Source organism: Phoenix dactylifera, chromosome 16 (assembly GCF_009389715.1).
Source record: "Phoenix dactylifera cultivar Barhee BC4 chromosome 16, palm_55x_up_171113_PBpolish2nd_filt_p, whole genome shotgun sequence".
NCBI classification, from domain to species: domain Eukaryota; kingdom Viridiplantae; phylum Streptophyta; class Magnoliopsida; order Arecales; family Arecaceae; genus Phoenix; species Phoenix dactylifera.
In genome coordinates this window covers 4,139,995-4,161,864 of record NC_052407.1, presented here as the reverse complement: position 1 = coordinate 4,161,864, position 21,870 = coordinate 4,139,995, and the positions used below count along the sequence as shown (strand labels likewise).

The following is a 21,870-nucleotide window of genomic DNA, read 5'->3' as shown; positions in this document are numbered from 1 at the left end:
CTATTGTCCTCTGATGGTTTAATTAATGAATTCTCACTTCTATTTTGAGCTCTTTCTGATTTAACTAAGAGTTTTTGGCATAGATAAAAGAAAATATAATGGCCTGCAGAAATACCTGACATAAACCCCCAAGTAAAGAATTAAATTTCCAGCAGATGGTAACTATGCTTCCTCCCTATCTTATCATTTTAGTTCAACTTCCAGCTTCCAGAGCTAGAGAAATAAGATTGTTCTAAACTAACATGGCAAGTGCAAGGATGATTTCTGGAGACTGGCTTGCCTAAAGACTGTAAACACTAAAGATTAAACAATAAAGAGAACATATCCCACTAATTTATTATTTGTATCTCATACATAGAAAAAAGCATGCAGGCAAGCGCCCATACCATTTCTATAGTGTAACATCTTAAAAAACATGTAGGCATAGCCTGAAAAGACTTCTAATACGATGAGAACAAACTTAACCCCTAAATAAACTCTGAAACAATAACAGAGAGCAGAGTAAATTCCAGAAATTCCCCTACTTCCAAACTAGATAGCTGTAACGTTCTCTCTCGAGGCAAATAGTAAACGCAAGCTTATCAACTTCATTCTTTTCCATCTGCTGCACGAAGCGAACCCAACTGGACAGGCGCCTGAGTTCCAACCACTTTTGAAGTCCCATACACAGACAAGTCAACACCCTTTGTTTTCTCTTTTTCAATTTGCTCCTTGATCCAGAAGTATGTGACCCTCAGCCCGTCCTATGGAATTTAAAAGAAAATCAATGTACGAGATGCTAAAACCAAACAAGCTAGATGAGTTCAAATGAAAGTAACTCTGCCGTACCTTCAATTTCATAGTAGGGGCCCAGCCCAATTTCTCCTTAATCAGTGTGTTGTCAGAGTTTCGGCCACGGACACCCTCTGGACCAGGAATATGATGGATGGGAAGCTTCTTGTTCCCAAAGCTAAGTACAATTTCAGCCATCTCATTCATACTCACCATTTCATCACTTCCAATATTCACTGGCTCTCTGAAGTCTGACTTTGTCAATCTAAAGCATGACAATAGATTTTTAAATGGAAATCAAGAAGAGAACGACCTCTATTTAAGAAATATTTAGAAACCAAACAAAAAATATCACCATTTAAAAAATTCTGTCTCTATTTATTGATTTATTTATGAAATTTTCCAGAATCTGAAGTTTTTATAATGCAATTGAAGAAGCAATCAGGATAATCAGTAAAATCTGTTGTTTGTTTTGCTAGTTTAAGAAGCAGAATCAAACTACCGGGCCCGGCATACAATTTTCAGTATTGAAAATAAAGCATCTAAGTAGACATTAAGTGTGGAGTCAACTGATTACCTCAATACACCTTCCACGCATTCATCGATAAAAGTGAATGATCGTGTTTGCTTTCCATCACCCCACATCTCAAACTTATCTGTTGATGTAATTGCCTTTCTACAGAAAGCAGCAGGGGCTTTCTCCCTTCCACCTACAGTGCATCATAGAAAAGCCTCAGAAGTTGTTGCTGAAACAAGTAGACCATCATGCAATCACTGGATTCACTAACTTATAAAATAGACTGGTAACTCACAAATTACCTTTCCATGTTCCAAATGGACCATATATATTGTGAAACCGCCCAACGCGACACTCTATACCAAAGTCCTTGGTGTAGTGCTTGCACAACTCCTCTGTTGCAAGCTTCTCCAATCCATAAGCATCTTGAGGCTACACGAGAAACAATATTCGGAAAATAACATGTGCTCAGAATGTGTGCAGCTAAAGAGGTGCTCACCAAGTACGAAGAGTGTTGATAAACATACCTCTGCAGGCCAAGCATCAGACTCCTTCAAACTAACATTCGTCTCCAACTGCTTAAATTCTGGGTAGATGCAAGCACTGGAGGCATAAAAGAACCTGCATGCCATAATTTGGACATTCTTTACATCAGTTCACATGAAAAGTGGCAAGAAAGAATACACAAAACCTTGAAAAATAGCCAGTTCCCAAGAGAATACAAAAGATACCAACATAGAATGAAGATACCAACATAGAGAGACAGGGGGAGAAGAAAAGAACTTGTGAATTAAAATTTTTCTTAAAACTCATGATGCAAAAAACCAGGATGTATTAGATATTCATACAAGATAAATATCTCCAAGAGCTCAATTTCCAGTGCATCATTGTTTCATCAATATTGGTTCAGAGAAGAGGACACCAAATCCTCCAATTTAAAATAAGACAAAACAGAAAATGCACAATTGTCAGATCTGAAGCATACATTTAATAAATAATAGAAAATATTTTAAAAGATTAAGAAGTATCATTGGTCAGCAACAAAGATATGTCAATTGATGCAAAATTCTAACTGCAAACTCCAGGAAACTCTCCTAATGGACAATTTATATTTCCTGGAATCCACTACACCTATTTCAAACCATGCCCCATTAATTTTAGAATTCTGTTAAACGATAAAAAAGCACATCGCATAATATGGAGATAAAACAATGGCTAGTATGAAGTGCAACTCACAGGATGTAACAAGTGATACTTTATTCTTAGAAAATAGCTCTACAAGTATGTGATCTTTAATGAAATAAATGTTACAACATTCCACTGTCGGGCTGAAAAAGGATAAGATATGGACCAGATACTGGCATATCCATATTCGTCTCCATATTTTTCATTGAATATGGATATGGATATTGATATTAAACGGAAACCAAAATAAGCATCCATATTAATATTAAAACAGATATGGATATGAATCTAATATTAAACATATCCGTATTTGTTTTAAATAGCTATAGATACAAGTCGGATATTAGTTATATCCGTTTTCTCCAACTAAATACAGGTTTAAATTGGATATTACGCAATTATAAATGAGATTTTGAGTGGAACTAAATAATAAAAACTAACATAAATGACATAATCACAAAGAATGAGAATGAAATCCACTATCAAGATTGCACGAGATGCAAAATAATCAAGTAATTGTCTAAGATGTAGTTATTGAACTTGCACGATGACTGATTTGACCAAGGGTTTGGATCGACCAGATTTGTATTAAAATTATATTTAAAAATTAACAATTATTTAAATAAAATATAGAATATAAAAATTATTAAAACAATTTCTATATTAAATATATTGTCACTCTTTAATTGCCGGGTAAATAAAAAGAAACATTAATTATCTATTTCTTAAATAGCTTGTAAAAAAAAATGCAAATATAGGAACATTAAGAAGTTTTTGATATTTTTAAATATTTTATATAGAAAGGTTTTGAAAATATCATAGAGAATAGAATAAAGTTATTTATATTCCATTTTTTATCAGAGGAAAAGGATTGATCTTTTTATGAAAAGAATTAATTATAAAAATATGAATATCACAACATATTTGAAACGACTATATTTTATAACATGAAAACTTTTGAATAAGTATAATAAACCATGATTATATAACAAAACTGTATTTTGTCATAGTGGCTATTTAGGTGGTGTTGAATGGTTTTCCCCCAAATATAGGTGGTTTGTAGATGCCAGATATCCAGACCTGGATCTGATATCCATCAAATTCATAGGCATTTATCTGGATTTGATTGGATGAGGATTTTTATTCAAAAGCAATCTGATCCAGATAAGGAAATGGATAGAGTCAGATAATATCCAACCCATTTTCAGCCCAATTCCACTGCCACACCTTTCTTATGAACACCTTGATCAAGGTAATGAGCACACAGTTTCTATCTTGAAACTCTATCATAAAATATATTCTATCTTAAGCCATATAAGATGAATTTTTTTAAATCTTATAGCTTAACTTTGCTCCCTTAATTTCATATAAGACATAAACATTTCTTGTTTATGTTCTTAAATATAAGCATCAATTGCTTAAAGACATAAACACAATGCTCATTTCTTGTTCTGAACAGGGAACTTTATGGTTTGTCTCCTATTTTGGTTATTGCAATCTGGAAAATGTAAATCAAACCCAAATAAGATGTCATAAATAAAGAGGAAAAGAGAGTAGAAAAGATAGCACCCAATACTTGACCCAAATAAGAACCTGAAACAGTAATCTACGGCAAAAAAAGAAGGAAAAAATAGAAAAAGGAGCCTTTCCATAGTTTGCTAAAGTAATAGATTAACATGGAAACAATTTTGCCTATGATGCGTCTTGAATAATTAAACGCGATAAAGATGAAAAAGGAAAAGAGATGAAAGGGCTAAGTTACTAGTCCTTGCATAGTTACACTCTTTATTTTGCATGAAGACACATTTTTTGAAGAGTAAATTTGAGAATACGTAAGAGAAAGAAATGCACCAATTATTTGATAGGAATAAGTTCTAAATCTATATTTGTAAAATTATATCTTTACAATTTATACTTATTATAATTGTAAGCTTCTCAACCATCAAATAATCATTCCAAACTTATTATTGTTTATAATTTTGTCTTGCACCATGAGGACTAGTCCATATGTGCATATGGGAGCAGAGAGTTTGCAGCATTAGTAGGGATGTAATCAACCTCAGCTTGATCAGGCTTGGGTCGCATTTTAATTTCATGCTTGAAATATGAAATCAAGCTTGATTTGTTTACTGCTATTTTGGATCAATCCAAGCTTAAGTTCAACCTGAGCCGAACGCTAGCCTAAAAGATCATCCTGGTGACCCTAAATCAAGCAAAAACCAATTTGAGCTTGAATCAGGCATGGGTAAATCTGAATTAAAATTTGATTCAAGTTTTATCTCAGCTTGGTTTGATATTGAATTCAAACCTGAACCAAGCCTGACTAAACATTTAATTGACTCAATGAATAGAAAAAATCACAAAAGCCTTTATCTGATGCTCCACTATGTACAACATAAATGTATGCGAATCTTTATATACCATAGAAATATGTTCAAGCCTTACCAGGTTGAACATGATCAAGCTGGGTCAATTTTTGGTTCAGCTGAAATTAATTTCAAGCCTGATTTTTATTGGTTCAAGCTTTATTTATATAGGTACAAACTGAGCTTGATTCGGGCTTTTCCCAAGCTAAGCTCAAGCTAGCTCGAGCTGCTCAGTTCATTTGACAGCCCTGAGCATTAGATGCCTTGCAATGAATTTTTTAGATTATGAATGCCAGCTAGAATGGAGTTTGTCATCATTTGATGGACTTGCTAGTATTATAGGCAACATAACAACAAACTAAGAGGCACTGGGAGAGGAAAATATCAACTAAAAATCTAGCAAACTTGACCTAAATCAAGCAAGAAAAGATAACAAGCAATACTTGAACCTAGAACTACAAAGATAATAAAGCAGAATTGAACTCCACAAACCTTTTGACGCCATTAATCCTTGCAGCTTCAAGCATGTTAAAACTGATCATCGTGTTATTGTACATAATTACAGAATGATTGGACTGGATAAATCCCATCCCTCCCATATCAGCTGCAAGATTGAACACATGGTCCACACCGCATGTGACCTTCAGGCAATTGTCCATGACCCTGAGGTCAACAAGGTGGAACTCATGGCAGAACATATCCTCACTCATATGTTCATTCTTCTTCCAGTCAGAGGCAATGATATAGTGGCCCTCACTTTTCAAACGCCTCGCAATGTGGGAGGCAATGAAGCCACCAGCACCAGTGATGGAAATGCGGAGCTTCTCTGAAGGCCAGTATGGCTCCCTCTCCAAATTTTCATAAGTGTATGCTCCATAATTGGTTCCTTCATTCCCAGTGCTGCCCATTCTGCAACAAAGGTAAACCCATGCAGTTTTCTCAGAGGATTGTGCTTAGATTTTTTTTGTTAAAGAAAGTCTGTGCTCAGAATTATAAGAAGAAACTAAAGAACATTTAAGGCCAAAATAAACCTTTTAGTGAAAAATATGACTAAAAAAGCAGGCTACTATGCTACAAATCACTAAGTCAAAAATAACAAGAAAGCAAATACAAGTTCAACACAAGTGCAACCAAGCAACACCGAAACCTAGAATCTAAGGTACAAACTATATCAGAAATCTACTGGAAAATGACAGATTAATCATGCTGCTCGTACATCCTGCATAAATGGAGTAGATAATGAGGCATGGGCAGATACGACAAGTACACCCTTAGACAGAGAATGGAGTCCAATAAATTTAGGGACATAAAATTCAAAATCTATGAGTCACAAGCTGCTGATAGACAGATAACAGAAAATACAAACAATTGGCAACCTTCCCTGCAAGTCCCACCCAAATCTTTGATTCGAATCGGACAAAATGACCACCATAAACCAACAAGCCTCAACATACCAAGATTCTTTACCTTGAGAAGCCTCAACATACCAAGATTCTTTACCTTGAGAAAAGTTCAAATCTAATATAAAGTATACTGTGTTCTCATAACAATTACATCAGAGTTTTAACAACCTCAATCATCATTGTTGCATAAAGAAAAGCTCTCTAATATTCAGATATTGTATACTAAAAAGGAATATCAAAAACAAGTGTGTGTGCTTAAACTTCCAATCACCCATAACGCTGACAAAGAGGATTACACGATATAGATAGAATCTCCTACAATGTGAAAGACTCCACAACAGAACTAGCAAAGGAAAAGAACAAGAAAAAGCCCTATGAGAAACAACCATCAAAAAGCTAGCTGTTTTCCATGTGATCCAATACAAGCTTGATTGAAGCATTTTTTACGTCCTGGGGGCATAAACGAAACAAATATGTTTTTCGAAGTCCAGAAATCGAAAACCCCGATCACCGGTGAAGCGCCCGTGAACAAAAAAAAAGCGAAGAAGAAATCAGATCAAAACACCGTAAAACTTGTGACAAACCGAATAATTTCTCAGAAAACCAAAACATTCGCCAAAAATAACCAATGAAAAAAAAAACTCCAAGGAATTCTAAAAGTAAACGAGTAATCGGGAAAAAAACATCCCAGCAAATCGGATCTCTCTTATCCCGAAAACAAATATTCCGCTAAAATCACAACTATATCGCGATAATCCAATGAAATGTTACCTCGGAAATTTCTAACAGAGTAGGAGAAGCGCGAAGGGCAGAGCAAGGAAGACAGCCTAAAGAGATTCCTGAAATCCCCGGCGCTCGCCGCCTGCTTTTATAGAAGAAAGAAAATTAAAAATTAAAAATATAATAAAAAAACGTCCTTTTTCTCACTTTTTTTTGTCGAATCTTGTGGATCAGGCGAGGCCGCGACACAGTGGACCCCAGGATCGGACGGTCGAGATTGGGAGATTTAATCGATTTACGCACCGCTTGTCGCTGGGAAGTTGGAACCACGTATCGAGCCGGGATCCGCCGGGACCCTCGTGGGAGCATGGCGGCCGGAAAGATTTTGTTCTTTTTTAATTTTTTTCTCTCCTTGGTTATGTTACATGTGAACGGGTTGCCGACATTAGTACACGGTGCGTCTCCCTGCTACTTCGATCCACAGCTCCTTTGGGCTCAGTGCGCGACATGGTGCGTCCCATGTACCAGACCCAGTGAACAACTGAAACCATATTAGGTATATTCCTCTTTAATAATTACTATATTATTTGTGTTTGGTTTTAAATGAGTAACTTTAGATGTTATATCGATGATTGATATTTTAACCAAATATGTTGTATATAATTTGATGGGCATGCATGTTGTGTGAAGCTTGTCCTCATGCTTTCATCTCTTTGTTTAGCAGAGGAGTTTTGGATTCGATCATTGGATGGTATATTCAAAAATCTAAACTTGGATAACTATTGCATGGATCGGTCTTGCTCTCCTTTTTTCCTCTCTTAGTAAAAAAAAAAAATTATTGGTATAATTTGCATTTGACCAACTTTGTATCATTTATCAGCAAGTTCAATATATTTATAGTGGATGCTACCAAATAAAAAACCAATAGGTTGTTGTAGCAGTAATATTATTGGTGATTTAGCATAACTATAAGTGATATTGATAATCTAACATGTGTTTGCCTCTCTTTTTTTTCTTGATCTTTCTTTCTTTTTGTCAAATATATATATATATATATTTCTTCTATCAATAATATTATAATATGTTAACGTTCCATCTAAATTTTCAAAGAAGCCTATAGATAGTGTAATGCTGTGAGAAGACCGTTAAAAATAAGTAACCAAGTTCTCAAGTGGCTAAGGAAGCCATTTAATAGTTTAGATGAATTAAATGTGTGAAATAATCTATGCCAACTTGCTCATTGGATGGTGTGGATAAGATTTCCATGGTATCAGTTTCTTCTAATGACTAGCCATCTCTAAAATCATTGTTTATTATCCCGAGGAAAACTATTAACATCATCTAAGCCATCAAGCTTTTTGACTAAATTATTTTAAAATATGATATTAGTCATCATAAATAGAAGCTAATGTTCCATTAATTTAATAATGAATGATGATGAAAAAATTACAACATTATTCAGTTGTGCTTGTTTATCCAGCTTGTTTAATTGACATGGAGATTTTAGTTCAAGAACATTTAATCGAGTGATCAAATAAAATGCCAAATAACAACTTAGGTCATTTTGTTATGTGGACATGGTTAATAAAAATTCTAAATAATGGCTAAATATTTCTACCTAATGTAACAGGAGATCTTTAGCTAAAATTATTATTATTAATTTTAAAATGATATAAGCTTACAACAACTTCTTGTTCTTACCATATCATATACAATATGAAAATTTCTGTATCTGACCACAAAAGGTTGGCATGAACGCTTTGACATCGTAAGTGAAGCATGGTACTCATCACTGTCCCAATACAAACTTCAATTGAATCAACCTATTTATCATTTACTCTTGATTAAGTTCCGAATCTGAAACAAGAAAGCTTCAACAATCAAATCAAAATTGTTAACGTATTACATCAATTAATATTTTCTTTCGCTTGTATCAGTTATCCAGCTAAAAAGTATTGGATACCTGACTTCCATTCTGTTGTAAGAAAAAAATTTCTCCGTTCTAGTTTGAATGACAAGGTGCCAAGTTAGTAAAAAGTAAGTTTTTTCATTAAATTGAACCTGTACCTAACGAAAATCCTGGGCCATAAAACCACCACTTGTTGCCGTTCGGATAAGTCATGTATCAGATACAATACTTAGCCATGTAGAGCGACGACACAAGGTGGCATTCGATATTGGGAGATCTTGTCTTGGATACGGTGTCGGGAACGTCATGGGCGTACAGCGGGCTGAAGAAGGAGCAGAGCCGTACGTGTCGTGGTGCGCGCAGTGTCAGGAAGCTGCGGTTTACGGGCGGATGGCGTTGGATCCGGAGAACCAGACTGGCCGGATTCCGCTAAAATCGCGGGAATCCAAGGATCGACGCGGATATCAAGTTAAATGAAACGTTGGATTATGCCCGGACAATACTATTGGACGGGGCAGCATGTGATTGGCGTAGAATTTGGAAGAGTAGGGCCATTCAACGCTTAGTTCGTATATTGCGGTGAGGATTTTGCAGTACACGTTGAAAATATGATATCAATCTGGCCCTGCCTCCCTCTAGCTGAGTCAATCATCAATTTTCGGATTAACACTGTATTTGGACATCAAATAGCTAACCATCCATTAAATAGTTTTAATTATTGGTATTCTGTCAGCAATCAACTAATTGGCAAGTAATTTTATTTGTTGTTTGTGTAGTGTAACAATTCATAACCTCATGAGTCTTGCTCATTTAAATTCTAATACCATGTATAACAATTTAAGATCTTATTCAAAATGGCTAGACAAAAGATATTTTTTTGAATTTCTTGATTCGGTATCAGTATTCAAGATCTACCCAACGAATAATTGATATGAGACTAAATACATATCCGCACGAGTTCTTGTATAGTGCTTCCATGTTTCGTGAGATAAAATAAAAAAAACACTAAAATAAAAAATTGCGCTTCTACCTGAAATAAACTTATCTAGATTAAGTATCTTTTTTTGGATCTTTAACCAAATAAACTTATAGCTGTCTAATTAATAGTTCTACCATATGCACTCTAGTTGCATTTTCAAACATGGCTGCATCTTATAGCTGCTGCGTCACTACCCAATTCATAAATAGTTGCAGATAGAAGAACACTGCTGCTTCAAAAGCAGGGTGGTTTCATTCATGTCCTAAGCTAGACTTTATTTGAATATTCCGATCTGGAGCCCTATATTTATGAATTCGGACATAAATCATGCTCTTTCAACAAAAAAATGAGGCACAATAATGGAGTTCACATCAAAGAAATTATATGAATATTTTTCATTAAAGATATGACAGAATTATAGGTTCACATGCTTGTGGAGATATTTCTGCATAAGCTTTTGAGGATCGACGGAAAGGATTAGGTTCTAGAATTAAGGCATGGAGCCATCAAATTTTTCAGGATGGTTAAGAAATATAACTGACCAAAACAGCACAAAGGATACTTGTTTCTTCAAAGGTGCTACTTAAATTAAAAAAAAAAAATCTGGTGAGAGTATGATCATAGTATTGAGTTCTAGAAGTTTCAAGCAAACTGACTCAACTGAATCGGTTAGAGGATCAACTGATTCAGCTTCATTCTCAGCTGGACAGACTATATCAACTCCAGCTGGATCAACCGGATCATAGAACAATCCAGAATACATGCCATTACTATATAAATGAATGTAATTCTGAACTATAGTGTATTCACTCCATTCTTTCTGTTTTCTCTGTTGCTGTAGCTTCATCCCAGATCTTATTTGTAAAACGTTTTCAATGAAACGCTGTTACATACAACTCTGTTTCAACATATCCTGAGAACAGAATACAGTTTCTGTTTCTATTCTTTCTTCTCAAATTCTATCATGGTATCAGAGCCAAGTTCCTGCATATAGATATGAAACCGCAGCTTCCAAGATTTGCAATGAAGATGGAGATTCTCTGGAGTCTTCTTGATATTTTTTTCTTCATCTGGCAAAATCAGTAACACCGGTTTTCACTTTCAGTAAAACTGGTTAGATGATCATCATATGCCTCGAATCCATCTTGAGGTAGCGTTACCTGATATTAAAGAAGACGAAGAACGAGAGATGAATTCAGGACCTCCTACCCAAATCAGGCAAGCAAGCACCGAAGGAATAGACGATACCACAAGAGGCGATGATGATCGCCTCTTATCTCCAAAACTCAAGTTCGTCTTATCAAAAATCCACATTCTGGTATCTTCTCAACTGTCTACTGATAATTACCTCATATGGCGTTCACAAATTGTCCGAATATTTCGAGCCAGTGGGTTTCTTGAGTTTCTGGATGAAAACTCATTTTCAAGACTCACATCAGATGATCCTACTGCATCTGATTACCAAAATAGCTTACTGACTGATCAATTGTTGGCCACGGCATTGACATCAACGATATCATCTGCCATTCTCCCCTACATCATTAATCTTGAACATACTCACCAAATATGGTCGACATTAGATCGGAGGCTCAACTCCTCTATTAGGAGTCATATTATTCAGCTCAAGAACGAGCTGTCTAACATCAGAAAAAATGATTTACCAATGCATCAGTACCTCCATTCAATTAGATCCAAGGTAGATGCCCTTTCAGCTGCCGGTTCTGTTCCAGATCCAGAGGATGTGATCTTACACATCTTGAATGGTTTGCCTAAGTCATATGACTCCTTTAGCACTGCCATTCGCACTAGAGCATCTAACATATCGTTAGATGAGCTCTATGCTCTGCTCAGTAGCAAAGAACTTATCATAAACAATAAAAATCACCCCTCAGCTGCATCAGATCCAGCATATGCATTATCTGCTATAAGAGGCCGAGGCAGAGGCAGAACTTTCTTCAATAGAAGTTGAGGTAGAGGCAGATTTTTTCAATTCCCTGTTACAGGGTCATCAACCAGTAGAACAAGAGATCTGCAACCTCTACCTGAATGTCAAATCTGCTATAAACGTGGACACACAACAGCCAATTGCTGGTTCAAAACTGACTTCAGATACAAGAGAGTTAATTCATTACAAACCAATAGTCTGAATCAAGAATATGTGCATCAGCCTCATCGTCTAGCAACAAATCAACATCAATCTCAAGCGTTTTTATCTGTTGGACCATCTCGTATTCAAGACTAGGTGATGGACAGCGACGCTACATCCCATATCACCAGCAATTCTTCCGTTATTCACAAGCCAACTCAATACCATGGACAAGAACAGGTCACAGTTGGCAATGGGGATGCTCTTTCCATTAATCAGCATGGTACCAGTACCTTACACACACCAAATTATTCTTTTCATCTCTCCAAATTATTACATGTGCCACATATTTCCAGAAATTTATTATCTGTTTACAAGCTTGCCTCTGATAATAATTGCACTATAATGTTTGATGATACCGGCTGCATAATCAAGGACATGAATTCCAACAAAATTCTATTCAAGGGGAGCTGTACTGAGGGCTTGTACACCATTCCATTCTCCTTTGCTTCACCAAAATCTGCTACAATTTCCAATAACCAGTGTGCACTATTATCAGACAGTTCATCTTCTTCAATTCGGCATCAACGCCTTGGGCATCCAGCGGCTAGAACACTTTCCCAAATACTTCATCTACTGAAAGTTCCTCACTCAACTAAAGGCTCTGGATTCTGTCAGCCATGCAGCCTTGCAAAGTCTCACAAATTACCTTTTGGATCAACAACGGAGCGCTCAAATAAACCTCTCCAGCTGATACATTCAGATGTATGGGGGGCGTCTTCCATGGCATCCACCAGTGGGTATCGTTTCTATGTCCTGTTTTTGGATGATTTCTCAAAATACTCTTGGATATACTCTATGACTGCTAAATCTGAAGTATATCAGCATTTTATACATTTCAAAGCTTTAGTTGAAAATCAGTTCTCTACCACTATTAAGTCTTTTCGCTCGGATGGAGGAGGGGAGTTCTGCAATGACAAGTTTCAAAAATTATTTCACCTGTCAGAAATTGAACATCAAATATCTGCACCCCACACACCTGAACAAAACGGGAGTGCTGAAAGGAAGCATCGTCACCTATTAGAAACTGTTAGGAGCCTTCTCATTCACTCATTAGCCCCTCTACACTTCTGGGTAGAAGCTTTGTTAACGGCTGTACACCTGATAAACAGGTTACCAATCTTGAGTTTGAACTCTAAATCACCGTTTGAAGTACTATTTCAGAGACTGCCTGATTATCATTTTTTAAAAGTGTTTGGTTGTCAATGTCACAAGCTTTTCCCAGAATTGTTGGCCCTACCTGATAGATGCTTTCGACACTTCGAGTTGGTCTGCCGAAGTTGACTTGGCTTCGCCAAAAGGCCTCATCTCCAAAGCCCGGCTCGCGAGGCCTCCCTCTCGCTGTAGGGAATCTCCCCCTCGCCTCCCTCTAGGATACTCCAATTGTTCAGCTAACCACACGGCGTCCAGTCGCCCAAACATACGAACATACTATAAAAGAAAGAGAGGCAGTCTCAAATGAGATTACCCCTCTGATTGGGGAAGCTATCTCCAAGATCATATCCCTGTGTATTCTTGGGCTATGCTCTTCAATACAAGGCTTATAGATGTTACAACCCTCAAACAGGAAAGGTGTTTATATCCAGACACGTTACATTTGATGAGTCTTCATTTCCTTTTGCCCAAGCTAAAAGCACCACATCAACACTACCTCCATTATTGTCGTTTTCATTATTAGTCCCACCATCTTATGACTTACAGTCCACATCAGGCAGTCCCATTTCCACGGCTCGGTCACAGATACCTTCTGCACCTTCATCTCAGTCACCTACACCTTCATCTCATCCAACTTCAGCATCTCTTCCTACACCGGTACAGGTAGACAATTCTGCAAACAAACACACAATGGTTACAAGGTCTAAGACTGGTTCTTTAAAACCTGCTCAAATATTTGATCTACATCATATGATCACTGCTACAACTGAACCCTCTACATTTATTCAAGCATTTGCTGATTCGAGATGGAGAGCAGCCATGTCAGCTGAGTACAATGCATTGCTGGATGAACAGACTTGGATACTAGTATCTCGGTCCTCTAATCAAAATATCGTGGGCTGCAAATAGACCTACAAAATAAAAAGAAATGCCGATGGATCTATAGCTCGTTACAAAGCAAGACTAGTTGCACAGGGTTATAAGCAAGAATATGGTCTTGACTACCTGGAAACGTTCAGTCCAGTGGCAAAATTTCCTACAATAAGGATTCTTCTAAGTCTTGCTATATCTTGTCATTGGCCTATACGTCAATTGGATGTATGTAATGCTTTTCTACATGGCACCCTTGATGAATAGGTTTACGTGCAGCAACCAAAAGGCTTCATTGACACATCGAAGCCTGACCATGTATGTTTATTGAAGAAAGCCATTTACGGGCTTAACACTACAAAAGAAGGAATAACTCTCGGCGCTTTTTTTTGTCTCTACCGACGCTTATAAGCGTCGGCGAATTCCCAGCCCACGCTTCGCAAAGCGTGGCTCAGACGTCGGGCAGGTGGGCGTGGGTCGGGTTTAACCCGACGCGTCAAAAAAGCGTCGTTGGTCTATGACGACGCTTTTAAGCGTCGTTCCTTTTATCATACTCCGACGCTTATAAGCGTCGGCGAGAAGGGTTGGTTGCTATAGTTTTAGGCCGACGCTTAAAAGCGTCGTTAAAGGCTTGCTTTTTCCGACGCTTTTAAGCGTCGTTTCTTCTATCAGACTCCGGGGAGAAGGGTTGGTTACTACGGGTTTAGGCCGACGCTCGTCGTTAAAGGCTTGCTTTTCCCGACGCTTTTAAGCGTCGTTTCTTCTATCAGACTCGGGGAGAAGGGTTGGTTACTACGGGTTTAGGCCGACGCTTAAAAGCGTCGTTAAAGGCGTGCTATTAGGTTTACGTTCCTGTTGCTTTTCCCGACGCTTATAAGCGTCGGCATTAAATTTTTTTAAAAAATTTTTTTTTGTAAAAGTAATTTTTAAATACTCTGTGTACATTAAATTCTTACAAAACAATAGAAACAAATACACTGAATCACATATATAACAAAATATGTGTCACAAACAAGAATTTTGATTACATTCATATTATCATATTTGATTACATTGTACTTCAAAAATATTCTAAAAACATACAAGTCAAATTCCTAAGTATACAATCTACCATGTGTTTTCCCCCGGTCAAACCAGTAACCTGTCAATTGCCAGTTCCTATTAATAACCCTCATCAGCGTTGCAGTCTTTGCAATGTACAAAGGCTAAAAACAGTCGACCTGTTCAACTGATTTTGACACCCTCAAAACTGATGTGTTACAAGACAGCATATAATTGTTGGTTGGTTCTTAACACCATGACGGTATGAAGCAGTTGCTCAAAACAAAAGTACTAGGATCATCGCGTCGCAGAGCAGCCAACCTGAAAATTGAGCTTTCACTTCTACTCCTTTCGGTTTATAAGATAAAAACACCTACAAAGCCCCATGTCATATATAAGCTCCAGAAAGAGGGCAAAGCATCACTCATTTGACAGTATTACCAGATTCTGGAAAGGACTTACAGTGCTTTTGTTTCAATAAAGAAAATCAAAGGAAAAAAGCAATCCTGTCCCCTCTCTCCATGTGATTGAAACTGGCCTTTGATTAATTAGACTTGGAAGATTTCAGCTTCTTTTTAGAACGCGCATTTTCTGCATTGACAATATATGACTCAGCATTGACATTTTCATGGGCTTCCTGCTGCTTAAACTCCTTTGCCTTCTTCTGCAATAGAAAGTATGTGAAACACATCATATGATAAGCATGCCAAAATTTAGCTCATTGTTGTTTAAATATATGACAATATGTGCCCCAGCACATCCAAAAAATGAAAATGTCAAAAACCCAGAACCTTTTCTGTAATGAAGGTACATGTTTAAAATGATGTCTTTTCCCCTAAAAAATCTCAATGAAGATTAGTCATAATTCAAATATTCGATCCCATAGTGGCACAATTACTGGGCCTACATCAGGCAATACAATTGATGCTATGCTCTTGGTTTGAATGGACTGCTTTTTTTGTTATGCTTTCTTATAATCTGGCTTTCCAGCAAAGATTGGGAAATAAAATTGAGCACATCCTAATGCTTACTACTGCCAGAGTAATATCACAAACATTAATATAATTACTAGATGAAGGTTGCCAGGAACAAAGGCACCACACCTTTAAGGACTTTGCCATGGCTGCAACCTCATCATTGTCATTGTCAGATTTAGTAGAATCAGCCACATGACTAGAAGGTTCCTGTAACACCCCAGATAAAAAAGAATGAAGACATGAAAAAGATGAGTGCTCAGAATTTACTCTAAAAAAAATAACAGAGGACAAACAAATTCCTAATTTGAAAATGGTATCAAGTGATCCGTACTTACAAAGTCGTCCATAAATGCCAATCTGTAGTGATCCTGGGACAAGCTGGCAATCACAAAGCATAAGCCCTGCCTCCATGCCTGTTCCATTCAGAAAAAAGATTGATACAATCAGAAAATATAGAATATCTTGTCCACAGACCGGCGTCCTGTTAAGAGCTCAAGAAGGACAACCCCGAAGCTGTAGACATCACTCCTAGCTGTCAAGTGACCTGCTCATAGAATAAAATTTGATTCAAAATGAACTCACAGCAATTAATTAGAAAAGCAAATGAATGGATGCTGCATTCCATTCTAACAATGAAGGAAAGCGGAAGAAGGCACATAGGTTTTGATAGATTCTACTTATCATGTTGCTCAAAAAAGATCTCATGATCATCATACAAGATTAATCAAAGGAATCTCCAAAATTTTAAAAACATATAAGTCAAATTCCTAAGTACACAATCTACAATATGTATCAAGGGTCGGCATCATCATCTCTACGAGTAGATGAAGTATCATCAACCTACAAGAAAAAAAAATATTTTAGAAACTAAAAATACGAAAGTCATCACGCTCATACAAGAATACATTATAATTACATAAAATATTCAAATAGATTTAGTTATGTACCGGAGGAGCAAATCTCTGCAAAAAGGATGAAATATGGTCAAGCTGGTCCTGCAAAGATTGTATCTTCAACTCTTGGCTTTGTTTCAACTCCGCCATATCAGTCATATGACTCTGCCTCATCTCCTCTATCCTTGTCTCATATGACTGCTTTATCTGTGCCATCTCTGTCTTCAAACTACAAACCTCTGCAGTGCTAGTACCTTGTCTGGCATCTTGGGTATATCGGCTCACTGCAGACAGCTGAGTGGGGGTAACTCCGATACCATAACCCCTCACGCGTCCATAACGTTCTGGGCCCATCAATTCTGCATAGACCTGAGCCTCGACGCGACTGGCCGCGTCGGATGATGATGACTCCCCGACGCGCTCTGAAATGAGATTTGTAGCTCTTTCCTATATCTCTCTCAAAAAAATAAACAGTCACATTAATAATTTAAAGAAAGTAAAATTAATAAAATAATTATGATCAAATAAAAAATGAATACATACAACTATATCTCTCGACTCGTCCCGGACAAAGCTGCCATCTCGGTGAGTGTGGGTCATCTTATAAAACTCTACCTCACCAGGCTCCCTTCCATGCTCTACTATCTACACATACGGAAAGTATATGGGCAAACTATATATCATGATACGTGCTATATGTTAGTAGAGTTTCAAATAGTTTCAAAAGAACTTACGAATTCATTTCTACGTCTCGCATAACTCTTCGAGCCTGAAGTATGAGGAACTGCTTGAGATGCTCGTGCAGCTCTACCAATATTAGAATATGTCTGCCAAAATAAAAGCACACAGTATAATATGATTCAATGTATATATTTGCAATCTATATTAGTAATAAAGATAATAGAAGATATTGAAACAATATACATGACCTGTCCTCTTTCAGAAAACCAGTAGTGAACAAGCTCCCTCCACTGCTGAGGGTATACATCAGGAGGAGTCACACGAGCAACCTCCTCCTCTGTCATACCCTCGCGCTTGAAGTCCGTCTTCAATTTTGCTTTATATTCTTTCCATTTGCGGTTGAGGGACTTTAGCACCCAATCATGGCTCTCTGGAGGGAGTACAAACTTACCCTACAACAAGGTACAGAATGTTATAATAATATTAAACCTCTAAAATAAAATTATGGTACAAAGCAAATTAACATACAGAAGGTGTCGAATTAAAAAGAATAAATTCAATTTATTACCTCTATAAGTTTAAGAAGCTCAACCTTATACGAAGGAAGTATGTCATTCCACTTCGTATAGTTGAGCGGACACAGCTGACCCTTGCGTGCAACCGATCCTAAAAAGCTTGATAGTAGACTTCCAGCTCTATTGATGGGCTGCCCCAATTCGTTGCATCGGATGATAATCTTCTCACCCAGAGGAAGCTTCCACACATCCTTTGCTTGAGTGGGTCCCCGTCTCGTCCTCACCGTCCCTTGTCCATCTATTAAAATTAAATAAAATATGTCTTAAAAAGTTGAAGACAAATATGAACATAAAATATGAACTTTAAATCGAATTACCCTGGATCCGGAGCTCATCCTCCGGGCAATCAGCAGGAGGCTCGCGTTGAGATCCTGACTCGTGCTGCTGATGCTCACATGGCTGCTGGGACTGTAGGGACTGATCAGAAGTAGATCCCACCTGAGAATGCTGGAACTCCACATCTCTAAATCGTCTCCCTCGGAGCATATTGTTACCTGGTATGCACAAAAAAGAATCAATATTTGGATCCAAGCAGGTTTGACATTTCCGGCAAGTCCTGTCCTAAACCAATCTCAACTATTTTAACTAGAATATTCTCCGCATCCTTCGCAGATTTTTTGATGCAGTCATTGACATTGAAACATGAAACTCCTTAAATTAAGTAAAGTACTTCTACTGGACATCTTGATGAAATATCAGTGCAAAAAAAATTTTTTTTGTGAGGGAATAACACTGCAAAGACATACTTGAGAATTCAGTTCCTGGAATTAGTTAAATTCTGCTTTTGCAGGTTACCAGATGGTGCCTAACGACAACCTTTCGATATGAGTACAGTCACTACCTTGCAGGTTACCAGTTGAAATTATATGTGGTACGTTCCATATGCAAATGAGTATAGGGTAAATCACTTAATATTAAGACATGCTGGGAATATATGCAGATAAATTGGTTCAGGATAGAAAGAAATACTATCTAGTAGCTCATACAAGCTGAAATTAAAGTCTTGGAGCCCTTTACACGAGTTGTTTGCTGCCAATGAGAAGATATATATCAGACAAGATGTAAGATTTTTATAAGATGGCTACCGTAGTTTTTTTTTTATAACAGTACAATATAACTCCTAATGGGACATTTGAGGTTAGATGGTTTTTTTTTTTTTGCAATATATATGTTTCTAGTCTCTTTGTCATAACTTCAATGATCATAACTTCAACTTTCTACGGCAGTAAAAGTATATCTTCTTTTGCTGATGTAAAAGAATAGCCATAACTATGTTAGTGCAAAGATAGCAAATAACATCTTAAGCATCTTTTTTTTTTCCTTCTTGTGTTTTAAGGCAACCCAACCAAGCTTGTTTTTTTCCAGTAGTATGTACGATGGTAGATTGATTCCTTGCTTTCTAACATCCCTGATTTCACAAGCAGGTCAATTTCTTGCTGTTAAGTACTCTCTTCCAAGGTAAAGTACCTAGGTCTGAAGAAGTGTGGTGTGACCGCCAGGACTTGGCTGAATGCTTGTAACTATCCCAGGATGTGCAAGTCACTGAAATCTCTTAAACAGAACAGAATGACAAGTTTTCATCTATGCTGCAAAATGGACTCTGCACTATTAATTTAACAGCAGTCTTTTTATTCAGAAAAGGGTAACAGCAGTAGCTGGCAATCCGAAAAGATATCAGGAAATTGCATGAAATTGATGATTTTTCAAGCAAGCAAATTCTCAAGTATCACCCATATGATTTTAAAGTTTTTACTAGCTAATGAGCTACAAAGGATATTCTTTAAAGCACAGTCAGTCACCATATGCTTATGTGTTCATTGATGCATAGGATATGGAAGTTTGACAAGATGAACAACAATTAGATATCATAAACATCAAAAGAAACCTTTATGCCTCATTCATGCACTTGAATTTACCTGACTGTTATCTACCAAAATTTATTATAAGGTGGCAGATGAGTCCTACCTCTAGGTCACTATTGAAGGCCTTTTTGTTTGGATAGTCCGGTCAGAAAACTATAACTCTGATAAACTATGATATACTTTTGAATGTTCCAAACAGAAGATAAAATACCAATAATACCATACTATACTAGACAATGATACCTTCTTTGATTACAAAGTAACAAAGAATAAATAGGTGTTTGTCGACCTAAGTTACTGGCTGGCATTAGATGACATAGACTGGCACTTGATCTTCAGATCCAATAAAATTATCAAATCAGCATTTGTAGGTCCAATAAATTTGACTTCATACACAGGATCCTACAGTATAAGTCCTTCTTCCCTAAACAATATGGGCATTTTCTGCTTTTTCTCAGTTGGCATGAAGGGACCAAATTGACCTAGACTCTGCCTGGTTTATCTGCAGACCTAGAAAATTAATCCCAAGCCCTTCCTAAAGATTGTAGAATTAATCAATTTTTTAACTTAGCCAAATAGCAACAAAATAATAAAAAATAATAATTGTTCAACGATCATACTTATCAGGGTTGCCGAGTCGATCGAGGTTTGAGGGCTGCTCGGACGGCGCCGGAGAGGAGGGAGGAGGAGGAGATCCTCGGGCGGAGGCAAAGCTAGAGAATATGTAAAAAAAGAAAAAAACACCCACGAACACACGAACAAGAAGAGGCGGAGAAGGAGGAGAACAAGCGAGAAGGAGGGAGAAGAGGGAGGAGGAGAAAAATACCTCAGGTGGAAGAGATCGGGGTTGGTCGGTCGGCGCCGGAGAGAAGGGAGGAGGAGAGGAGGTTGGAATCCGACGGTCGGCACCGGAGAGGAGGAAGACGGTTGACTAGGGCAGTGCCGGAGAGGAGGAAGACGGAAGCCGGAGAGGAGAAATAGGGGAAGTAGCCAGCGCAGAATGAGGGTTCGATCGGGGTCGGGCACTGAGTTTTGAGGGATTCTACCCTTAGACGACGCTTATAAGCGTCGTCCTGGATCGACGCTTCTACGCGTCGGGTATATTCGACGCTTATAAGCGTCGTGTTATCCAAGGGCCAAAAATGACGCTTAAAAGCGTCGTTCTAGGTCCAGTTCCCACGCCTTCCAGCGACGATTTCGCTAGAAGGCTGTGCCGACGCTTTTAAGCGTCGTCTATTCCTTTAAATTGCCGACGCTCTTAATAAGCGTCGGCAAAAGTTGACCCGGTAGAAAATTTTGCCGACGCTTTCTCCTAGCGTCGGCAAAAATGGGTCGGCTTTCTCTAATTTTATTGTACTGTAAACAGGCTCCAAGACAGTGGTTTGCGACATTCACAAATTTTCTTCTCAAATTGGGGTTCCACACGAGCAGTGCTGATTCCTCTCTACTGATTCATAATCAGGATGACACAGTGACGTATCTTCTAGTGTATGTGGATGACATTTTAATTACCGGAAATAACTTGCAATCTGTCACAAACCTTATCTCCACTCTTCAAGGAAGATTCAAAATGAAGGACTTGGGATCTTTATCCTATTTTTTGGGAATTCAAGTATCTTCTACGGCAATCGGCTTACATCTTAGTCAGAAAAAATATGCCATCTCTTTGCTACAAAAAGCGGGTATGGAGCACTGTCGTCCTCTTTCCTCTCCATTATCATTCAAATCAAAAGCTCCTAGCAATATGACAGATCCATATCCCGATCCACAATTCTACCATAGCCTGGCAGGATCTTTACAGTATCTTACAATTACTAGAC

General features: G+C 37.6%; 2 protein-coding genes across 7 annotated transcripts; both read right to left on the bottom strand.

Moving 5' to 3' along the window:
* Nucleotides 1–303: 303 nt before the first annotated feature.
* Nucleotides 304–7,143, bottom strand: LOC103716162 (GDP-mannose 3,5-epimerase 2-like). The gene is made up of 7 exons (XM_008804049.3): nucleotides 7,014–7,143; nucleotides 5,332–5,748; nucleotides 1,816–1,909; nucleotides 1,591–1,720; nucleotides 1,349–1,481; nucleotides 829–1,036; nucleotides 304–743 (listed from the first exon to the last, which is right to left on the bottom strand). Exons 2-7 carry the CDS (start codon nucleotides 5,745–5,747, stop codon nucleotides 588–590), a joined length of 1,137 nt encoding a protein of 378 aa, XP_008802271.1. The 5' UTR covers nucleotide 5,748; nucleotides 7,014–7,143; the 3' UTR covers nucleotides 304–587.
* Nucleotides 7,144–15,219: 8,076 nt separating this feature from the next.
* On the bottom strand, nucleotides 15,220–20,762 carry LOC120104038. 6 transcript variants are annotated; one of them, XR_005506429.1, is made up of 6 exons: nucleotides 16,815–16,866; nucleotides 16,546–16,583; nucleotides 16,375–16,452; nucleotides 16,166–16,246; nucleotides 15,525–15,726; nucleotides 15,220–15,435 (listed from the first exon to the last, which is right to left on the bottom strand). XR_005506429.1 is itself a non-coding variant. In XM_039114299.1 (5 exons), the coding sequence occupies exons 1-5, from the start codon at nucleotides 16,849–16,851 to the stop codon at nucleotides 15,607–15,609; spliced, it is 354 nt and encodes a 117-aa protein (XP_038970227.1). In that variant the 5' UTR covers nucleotides 16,852–16,866; the 3' UTR covers nucleotides 15,453–15,606. The 6 variants fall into 6 exon arrangements, 1 of the variants encoding a protein (XP_038970227.1); XR_005506430.1 differs by lacking the exons at nucleotides 15,220–15,435; nucleotides 16,815–16,866 and adding an exon at nucleotides 20,671–20,762 and having other exon boundaries at nucleotides 15,453–15,726; XR_005506431.1 differs by lacking the exons at nucleotides 15,220–15,435; nucleotides 16,815–16,866 and adding an exon at nucleotides 16,987–17,011 and having other exon boundaries at nucleotides 15,453–15,726.
* Nucleotides 20,763–21,870: the final 1,108 nt, after the last annotated feature.